Source organism: Amphiprion ocellaris, chromosome 4 (assembly GCF_022539595.1).
Source record: "Amphiprion ocellaris isolate individual 3 ecotype Okinawa chromosome 4, ASM2253959v1, whole genome shotgun sequence".
Taxonomy (NCBI): domain Eukaryota; kingdom Metazoa; phylum Chordata; class Actinopteri; family Pomacentridae; genus Amphiprion; species Amphiprion ocellaris.
Window position 1 is genome coordinate 16,680,929 of NC_072769.1, and position 10,196 is coordinate 16,691,124.

The 10,196-nt window shown below is 38.2% G+C and overlaps 1 protein-coding gene across 1 annotated transcript; it reads right to left on the bottom strand.

Annotated features, from left to right (window-relative positions):
- Nucleotides 1-805: 805 nt before the first annotated feature.
- Nucleotides 806-9,842, bottom strand: ankrd49 (ankyrin repeat domain 49). The gene is made up of 3 exons (XM_023265743.3): nucleotides 9,652-9,842; nucleotides 7,408-7,629; nucleotides 806-1,799 (listed from the first exon to the last, which is right to left on the bottom strand). The coding sequence occupies exons 2-3, from the start codon at nucleotides 7,624-7,626 to the stop codon at nucleotides 1,323-1,325; spliced, it is 696 nt and encodes a 231-aa protein (XP_023121511.1). The 5' UTR covers nucleotides 7,627-7,629; nucleotides 9,652-9,842; the 3' UTR covers nucleotides 806-1,322.
- Nucleotides 9,843-10,196: the final 354 nt, after the last annotated feature.

Below are 10,196 nucleotides of genomic sequence, written 5' to 3' on the forward strand. Positions count from 1 at the left end.
TCCATACTGAACTGAGGAAACTCAGGAGCACACAGTGACAGGTTCCTCCAACCAAAAGCCTCAAAGCGACTGGGCGGCTCCTTCATCCCATCAGCCATCAGACTGTAAAACACCACAGCACCCAGAACATCCTAATGGCAGCGTCTGTTACCAGAACTACAGGACTTCTCTGCTCAATATAGAACATCCATGACAATCCATCTGCAGTTTCCATTCTAATTTGCACAATACTTATACATTTTTGCACTCTATTTTAGTCCATACAATGTATATTTGCACCCTATTTTTATTTTTATATTATCTTCTCAAATGTAGCTGTTGTGTCATGTGAATAAAGGCGTATCTTATCGTAAAAGAGAGGACACAAATTAGGCACCAAAGACGGAAAATCACAGTGGTGACCTTGTAAACCCGTGTTTACAACTAACAAAAAAGAAACCTTTAAAAGTAAATACATTAATACATCTTCCTCCAGTCAGAGGCTGAATATGAAAACTATTTCTCCACTTTGATTCTTCGTTTCTGCATTAAAAGGTCAGCAATATGTCTTCACCCTGAGTCAGCTGGGACTGGCTCCAGCTCCCCGGCGAAACTACAGAGGATTAAGCGATGTATAGATAACGGACAGATGGAATATGCTTTCAAAACTGGCACCCATTAACAAACTATGCACAACTTCTTTGCAGGACTTGAAACAAATCAGTTTCAGCTTAGAAAGAGACTAGCTGGAGGTCACAGTCTATTGTGAAACAGTAGAAAACAGCAACAGTAAATCGAATTTTAAAAAAACACCAACCTTGCAATGAACTGTTCAGAAGATATTCATTTATTGTGATGATTCAGTAGGAGACATGCCCATGAACATCCAGACAGCTATAGACACAAAAATACAATAGAATCAATCTGTCTGTGCCAACCTATTCACATTCCTCCACAACAAGGTCTGTTTCACAGACAAGTTCAAGCAATGAACTGCAGCTAATGCATGCTCAAGTTGTTGTATTTTATGTGCAAGATGTCCACATAAACTTTTACCCACCTAAGTTCTGAAGTGAATACTTGATTAGTGAATTGATCTAATATTTGCTGATTAAAGCATCTTATATTTAATGTTTGGAATATTTTTTTTGGTCTTGTTCAATGGCTGATGTTTCCTTGGGATGTAGTTTATTCATTTTTTTAACTTCTAGAGACAGAATAAGTAATAGATTATTAGAAAAAATAAGTAGATTAATCAAGTACAAATACTGTCCTGCTATAAAAACCAGAGCAGAGTAAAAGCTTCAGTGTTTAAATGTGAGAATTTGTGTGGGTCTCTGTGTTTATGACACTGGCACCACATTGACACAGTCTTCTACCATCTCAAACAGGAAATGATGAGGGCCACTGCGTCGGGCCACATCGCTTGCCGTTTCTCCACTGCTGCTGCGAAGCCCCGACTTCAGGTGTCTCTGAGAGAGGAGGAGCTCCAAGGTTTGTGCCGAGGTTTTTATTGAGCAGCTCGTGTAGGAAGCAGCCAGGTGTAGAGGCGTGAGCCCGCCGTTCGTCTGGGCGTTCAGTTCAGCTCCATGCTGCAGGAGGAAACTGGCCACGGTGACGTGGCTCCAGCGGCAAGCACTGTGAAGAGGGGTCCAGCCGTCGATGGTGCGAGGGTTAACCTCAGAGCCGCTGGAAAGTAGAGCAGAGACCACTTCAACATGGCCGCCGTATGCAGCGCGGTGCAGTGGAGTGTAACCATCCTCATCACAGCAGTGCACCAGCGACGGATCTGTGGTTAACAAACCGTGGACTGTTGAAAGCTGAAAGAAAACCACAGAAATTCTAAAGGTCAGAAAATGACATTCACATTCTCATTCGATACGCTGCTACAGCTAAAAAGAGACCTATGGGTAACTGAGTCACACTGGTGGAATGCAGCTAAAAAAAGTATGCTTCATCAGTTCAGAAGGCTCCACTAGCATTATAAATCAATCCATCAGCGAGGTTTTATTTATATAACACTTTTCATACAAACAAAAATGGAACACAAAGTGCTTTAAAACACGCAAAACAGTACAAACAAACCCACCGCTACAGTCAAGTTATCAAAAAGACTCAAACACTTGACACTCTTATTTAACACATGCAATGAAGAACCACCAGATGAGACAAATATACACATATGTGTGTGTGTGTCTGTGTGTGTGTGTGTGTGTGTGTGTGTGTGTGTGTGTCTGTGTGTGTGTACACCGCTAGTCAAAAGTTTGGACACACCTTCTCATTCAATGCTTTTTATCAATTTGTAGTATTTTCTACATTGTAGATTAATACTGAAGATGAACGTTTGTTGTTTACAACACAATTCCATCTGTATTTTTTATAGTTTTGATGTCTTCAGTATTAATCTACAATGTATAATTGTAAATAAAAATAATTTAATAAAAACCACTGAATGAGAAGGTGTGTCCAAACTTTTGACTGGTAGAGTATGTTTTCCATGAAAACCCACACTTTTATTCATGTGCTAACATAATCGCACAAGGGTTTTCTAATGATCAATTAGTCTTTCAGCACCATCAGCTAACACAATGTAGCATTAGAACACAGGAGTGATGGTTGCTGGAAATGTTCCTCTGTACCCCTATGGAGATATTCCATTAAAAATGAGCCGTTTCCAGCTACAATAGTCATTTACCACATTAACAATGTCTAGACTGTATTTATGATTAATTTAATGTTATCTTCATTGAAAAAAAACTGCTTTTCTTTCAAAAAAATATCAAAATGAAGGAATAAACTATACATTAAATAGATCAAAATATATAAATATGCAAATCAATAGAGAAATTGATAAATAAAACTGGTTCTAAGAAGAGTAAAATGAATCTAAAAAATAATTCATACACGTGCATAAAAATTACAGTGTTAGATAAAAACAAAAAGAATAACACCAAAAATGATTTACAATAAAAAGGAGATAGAGCTCTCACAGTGCCAATTAAGCAAAGTCACTCAGAAAAATATAGCTGAATGTACGGTCTCTTTGCACAAACAAGAGTCCTTGTGCAACTTTATAACTGCAGTTCAATTGATTTCAATTTATCCTGCCAGAAACATACCAAAGAGGAAAATAAAAAAGAAACAAGCACTGTACAAAACTGATATCAGGAGACAGCAGTGGGTCTTACATTAATATTATTCTATAATACTCACAAAGCACATACTGACTCAGTATTAGAGCAGAAACATCCGCACAGGCATCCCAGACTATTGTAACCCTCAATTATGGTCAGGCTGACTTCTTCACAGGAAATGTGTTACAGAGAGAATATGATTGTATTATAATTTCACACTTGGTGAACTCATTCATTGCCTCACAGTATGCAAAGTCATGATTTTTTCATTGGTCTCTGTAATGACAGCATTCATTTACTGTCCAACTCAACGCCAGTCACAGTGACTTCTGGCTTGTCCTGGACTAAACTAAAGGTCTACAATTATTTATGTTTAACAGCATTATACCTTCTTGGTGCCTCTATGGTGCACAAAGACAGCTTCTGTTAAAGTTTGAGACGCTTAATATGAATTAAAAAACACAAACAGAAAAAAGTAAGTTTTTCTGGGCTGGCTATTACAAAGCAACAAGTGTTCACTGTTTATGACTTCTCTTTTTTAGTAGAAAGGAGCAATCTATAGCAAATTTAAATCCTTCAGCACAAGAAAAAATATCAAAAACCATCCAAACATCAGCTGAAAGAACACAAGACGATGACTAATGTTACATCAGTTTTGCTCCATTGAAACTCTTCAATGTGTGCATGTTTTTTTTTTTTTATTACAAATTTCAGAGAAAGCACAAATGTAAGAAGATAAACACAGCTTTTATCAAGGCTACTGTAGAAAAATTCAGTTTTTCAATCAGATGACTCACATTCCCAGCACTAATTATCATTCATGTCTGCTATAGTAGGTGAACAGACGAAGCAATTAGTCGCAATAATTGCAATTCCATTTTCCAGTTCATACTCCAACGATTCTCTGATTCAAGCTTCTCTAATGTTAGAATTTTGTGTTTGATCTCTTTTATATAAATGCATCTGGCTTTTTAATTTAACCCAAAGCCAGAGCAAAAACATATGCTGAGCATTTTGCTATTATGGCCCACATCTCTGGAACAAGCTTCCAGAAGGCAGCAGCGTGTTGATATTTTTAAGACCTACTTTTTCAGTCAGGCTTTTGATTGATTTGATTTATCTATTTATTACTCTTCTTAGAATTCATTTTTATCATTTCTTACTGTGTTTTTATAGTTTGAAGCCCTTTGTGTTGCTTTTTGTTTGTATGAAATGTGCTATATAAATAAGGTCTGATTGATTGATATCTTTTGTGCTGTTGGTCAAACAAAAATAAAACATTTAAACACATTTGATACAAAACTGCACTACAAACTGCAAAGTAACACTCTTACACACAGTGCACACACATGCATTATGTGCTGCATGCTAAAACATGTGTGATGGGTCATGCCGAAATATTCACGGAAATAATTTGAGTAATCTGGTTTATTTCAATTAAGTATTTGACAAACAGCTGCCAGTACACTAAAAGACGAAAGGCCTAATTGCTGTAATTATTCAAGCTGCTTAAGTGATCAACAATTATCTTCCTTTGACCTTGACCTCCCAGTCTGTCAAATAAATATGCTCTGTCCATTTCTCCTCTACTGACATGGCAACACTGGAGTAAGAACAAGTTGAAAAAGTCTTGGATCAGGCCTCATTATGTTTTCATGCATTCCCTGTGTGCGTTTGTGCATGCGTTTCCTCCCAAATTGAAAAAATAAATATATGCCAGTTTGGTATTTGACCCTGGAGGATGCTTGCTTGCTTATTTAAAACCATTTTCAGCATTTTAACATAAACAAATTTGTCGCAGTAATGGACATGTATGCAAATTCAGCCTCAACAAATACCCAGCCAGTGACAGGTGCTGCAGTTTCAGTTTCAGCTGGATATTTTAAGGAAGGAAAAAGAGAACGGACAAAGCCAGTCGCAGGTGTGGTTTGGGAGCAGTATAGACGTCTATTAAAAATGTTTGTTAAAATGACAGCTAAAGGCAAAATTTAATTAGATGTCCTATTATGCATGTTGTCGAGAAAATCGCATGCACTGTTTCCATTTTTGGAAAAGTCGGGCTCTGAAAATGTAACGTGACTGCAGCTTGTTTGTTTCAGTAATTTGTAGGTGAAATATCTGCAACACTGAAAACAGTCAAATGCTAAAACTTAGGATCTGATATTTAGTCAGATTTGTAACAGCCTTAACTCATTTCTTGATCTGATCATTACTGATGTAAAATGAGCACAGTACTCCGTCAAGGCTGCTCAATCCCTCATATGGCAATCCTTGAGTGTTCCTTGGTGGAGTAATAATAATATGGCCCGTTTGAAGTTATGCTGTATTTAGGCAGAGTTTATGTAATATTCCTTTATGTTTGCACGACACTGAAGAAGTTTGGCATCATTTGTGAAATAAAGGCCATTTACACAGGAGTATTAACAATAAGCCCAGCTTTTGCAGTGTTAGTTGGATATACAGTGCATCTGGAAAGTATTCACAGCGCTTCACTTTTTCCACATTTTTTTATGTTACAGCCTTATTCCAAAATGGATTAAATCCATTTTTGTCCTCAAAAATCTACACACAACACCCCATAATGACAATGTGAAAAAAAGTTTTTTTTGAAATTGTTGCAAATTTATTAAAAATAAAAATCCTGAGAAATCGCATGTACATAAGTATTTACAGCCTTTGCTGTGAAGTCAAAATTGAGCTCAAGTGCATTCTGTTTCCACTGATCATCTTTGAGATGTTTCAGCAGCTTAATTGGAGTCCACCTGTGGTAAATTCAGTGGATTGGACATGATTTGGAAAGGCACACACCTGTCTATATAAGGGCCCACAGTTGACAGTGCATGTCAAAGCACAAACCAAGCATGAAGACCAAGGAATTGTCTGTAGACCTCAGAGACAGGATTGTCTCAAGGCACAAGGTTGGGGAAGGTTACAGAAAAAATTTTGCTGCTTTGAAGGTTCCAATGAGCACAGTGGCCCCCCATCATCCGTAAGTGGAAGAAGTTTGGAACCACCAGAACTCTTCCTAGAGCTGGCCGGCCATCTAAGCTGAATGATCGGGGAAGAAGGGCCTTAGTCAGGGAGGTGACCAATAACCCGATGGTCACTTTGTCAGAGCTCCAGCGTTCCTCTGTGGAGAGAGGAGAACCTTCCAGAAGGAAGGATAACCATCTCTGCAGCAATCCACCAATCAGGCCTGTATGGTAGAGTGGCCAGATGGACGCCACTCCTTAGTAAAAGGCACATGGCAGCCCACCTGGAGTTTGCCAAAAGGCACCTGAAGGACTCTCAGACCATAAGAGAAAAAAATTTGACTTAATCCATTTTGGAATAAGCTGGGTATGAACTCCTCAATAAACATAGATATTATCATCAACTTATTGCATTTGTTTAACCGCTATGTAATGGATGCAAATGTAGTCAAAGCTAAGTAGCCAAGCTAACACTAACATGTTCACTGTTAAGAATCAAAACATCTTTGATAATTACCTGTCTTCTCAAACTTAGTTGCCGTTGCCTGTGACTACGATGAAGACAGGTAGCTATTGTTTGATTATTTGTTTCTGGATCCCAATGTAGGCTTGCAAAGTCAGGAACAGCATGGTTATGATGCATGAATGCTGCTGAACAGCTACACATGCAGTGATATACTGATGTTTTACGGTCACGCAATGACGTGGCTCCTTGCCTATGAAAAAGCAAACAGGTTCTTAGGAGGTGTGAGGTTTGAACCAAGCACCAGCACCAAACTAGCACCTGGTTCTTCTTGGTGGAAAAGGGGTATCAGACATGGGATGCGTGCCATTCGTGGTTCCATTGTTCTGTTAACGTGACGGCATTCTGTCATTCTGACAAATGTCACTTTCCTATTAACATTCGTTATTGGTACATTCAGACATACCATCTCAAGCTTCAGAGAGTCACAATATGCACACAATCTTCATCATTAATATGAGATTAGAAAACACACCAAGTGATGTAGAATTCATAATATTCCAATAACAAAAACAGGCTAAATCTAAACTACAAGAAGCTTATCAAAGAGTCTGAATAAAAACAGCCTAGGTTATTTATGATTCCTTAAACACTGAAAACTCTGTCCATGTGCGAAAAGAATCCAACTACTACTTCACCAACAGTGCAAGAACAGTGTGATTTGCTGTTAGATCCTGATCAATCCTGTCTCCATGTCGGCACTAATTTATAATTATAGCTAATTAATGAAGTTACTGTTATGTTTGTAAGTATGTAAGTTATGTTTGAGAGTGGACCCAGAGGCACTTTGAGAACTTACACGATTGTTTTCTGCTGCCCACAGCATGAGCTCCTTGGGTTTATCTTTGAGAGCTTCCTCCTTTCCTAGATACCACTCCTCATTGTGGTCCTCCTCATCCTCCTCCACCTCTTCCGCCTCATCCTTGCTTCCAGTCCACAGGCTGCTGACTCCTCGGGGGATCAGGTGTCCATGTGTGTTAAGAAGTTCAAGCTGGTTGAAATCTTCTGGAAACTCCATCACCTACAGACACAGAAAGACAATGAGGAGTTACACACATGAACCAAGCTAAGTGATGGAGAGGAGATGGAAGAGCGGATAATAAAAAATGTATCGCTAATTAATTACAACTAAACATTTCAGAGGAATGCCTGCAATTAATACATACTTAAGATGCCCATTGATTGGATTTGACACAACCTCAACCCAATGTGCTGATAAATGATCTCCATCTAGTATCTTGAGAAAAATAGCACATCTCAGGAAGACTGAGTGCTACTAATACTGACCCTGAAAAGAAGAACTGCCTCAAGGTGTCCTTTTTCTTATTCAGTTATTATCCCTTACATGGATTAGGGTCAGCACAAGAGTCATTTAATAGCTGGTGTTTATCTTTTAGAACTGCCATCCCTACAGTGTTGTTGCTGTATGGTGAATTTTAAAAATTCCTGTAATCAATGGAGATGCCCAAAAGCTGGCCCATGGCTGTAAGTGTCTGAGGCCGTAAGTATACAGACAGAGTCCAACCACTGGGCTTGAACTGCCTTGCTACCAATGGTTGGTAGTTTTATATTTTCACTGTTTATCCATCAGTATTAAAGAACTGAGGATGCGCAGGTGGTGCATATTTATTGCCTGCAGTTATTTGTTTCTGAAATTTGACAACCTGTAGGAAACACAGAAGGATTTAGACTTTTTTCTGTTCTGCCAGTACATCTTGCAGAACAGTACGGAAACCTCCTGCTGCACTGGTGACAGAAAAATCTCACCAATTTCTTGCCACCTTGACAAATGAAAAAATAAGATGATTGGTTCTGACCAGATCTCGGGGGGCGGGCATGGCATGGCATGGCATGGCATGGCATGGCATGGCATGGCCAGTGCAAAGAGGATCATGGGAGACCCTCACCACCCCAGCATCGGAGTATTTGATTTGCTACGTTCTGCCTTTGCGACATCAAGGCCAACACAGAGATACTCAGGAAGAGCTTCTCCCCTCATGCTGTCAGGACTGTGAATGCTGACCCCAGGCCTAAATCCAGTTCATAGCACCTCATCTCAAACAGCAACAGCACACTGGCTCAGTGTAAATATGTATATAACATACAGATCTATGTGCACGCACGACTGCAACTCTTGCCCATCTGCCCTATCTCATAAGACCTGATTATTTATGGTTATGTTTTTAAGGAATGTTTCTATCATGTCTTGTTGTTACTGCATACAGAGAGTAGAGCTTTTAGGGGTTAACTCTGTAAGACCCCAATATAGAAGAAAAAAAGAGCAACAATAAAATAAAATCAAACAAAAAAAATCACCCATATCTAGAAAAAAATGAAGATGAGCAAAAAAATAAAACTGAAAAAAAAAATAAAATCTATATATATATATAAAATTTTGTTAATAGTTTGCTATTATATATATATATATATGATTTTGTTAATAGTTTGCTATTACATATATATATATATATATATATATATATATATATATATATGATTTTGTTAATAGTTTGCTATTACATATATATATATATATATATATATATATATATATATAATAGCAAACTATGATTAAAAAATAAAACTGATGTTGCATTTTTGCAACGGTTGGCTTTACAGGGTTAAATCAATGACAATCAAACACTTTTCTCTCATTCTACTGACTGACTGAGTGGCTAAACATTGCTGTTTACATAGGCAATTGTTTTCCGTGGCATGATAAGACAGCCGTTTATCTAAATGACTTCTGGTATAAAACCTCCTGAAGTCTCCGAAATTACTATGAAATTGCATCATGGAGTCTCCAAAGAGCTTCAACATAAACTGAACACATCAAACTTAAAGCTACGACTTGCTACAGTAGAGAAGCGTAGCATGAATTCTAAGCTAGCGGTGTCGCTAATAAACTGGCAGCTGAGTATCAAGAACCAGTTAAAGCAGATTTACATGCCAAATGTTAAGTTGGACGACACTATTATTCTCACGGAGCAGTTCATTCAGTTACAGTTTGGGTCGAAGTTAAAACCCTGCTGAAGCCACTTACCTGTTTCACTGTCCAACGTCTGTGTGTTTAACATTTAGCGTTGACGGTTAGCGGAGCTCTTGACATTTAGCGACATTCCTCGAGAGAAAAATGCAACTAAGACGGCAGATTTAACGCCTAAAATGATTCAATCTAATATCATCTCACCGTCACAAAAAACAGACAAACCGGCTGTAGCGAAGAAATACGGGATGTGTAGTTGTTTACCGGGTGAGCTTCAGGGCGCTGCGCTGGTAAAAGACATCATTACCCATAAACACCCGCGACTTCTTCTTCTGCTATAGAGTTTTTCGTAGTCCAAACGCTGGTTCTTCCTATGTCTGACACTATCGGTTTGTTTTTTTTTTTTGTTTGTTTTGTTCGTTTTTTTACGTTGAAATCAGATTTTTACATTTTTTTTTAATTGTTTTTAGGAACCTTCAGCTTACACATCAAGCATCTGGTGATGTTTTTGTGTCATAGGCTTTCGAGTTTAGGATTTATACAACTGTTCAAAAGTTTGGGGTTACTTAGAAATGTCCTTATTTTTGAAAGAAAAGCATTTT

Bases quoted from the DNA above. Each gene is read 5' to 3' on its own strand.
- ankrd49 (XM_023265743.3), bottom strand. From the start codon at position 7,626: ATGGAGTTTCCAGAAGATTTCAACCAGCTTGAACTTCTTAACACACAT. The intron at 1,800-7,407 runs GTAAGTTCTCAA...GTTTTCTTTCAG, and splicing joins GGGCAGCAGAAAACAATCGT to CTTTCAACAGTCCACGGTTT.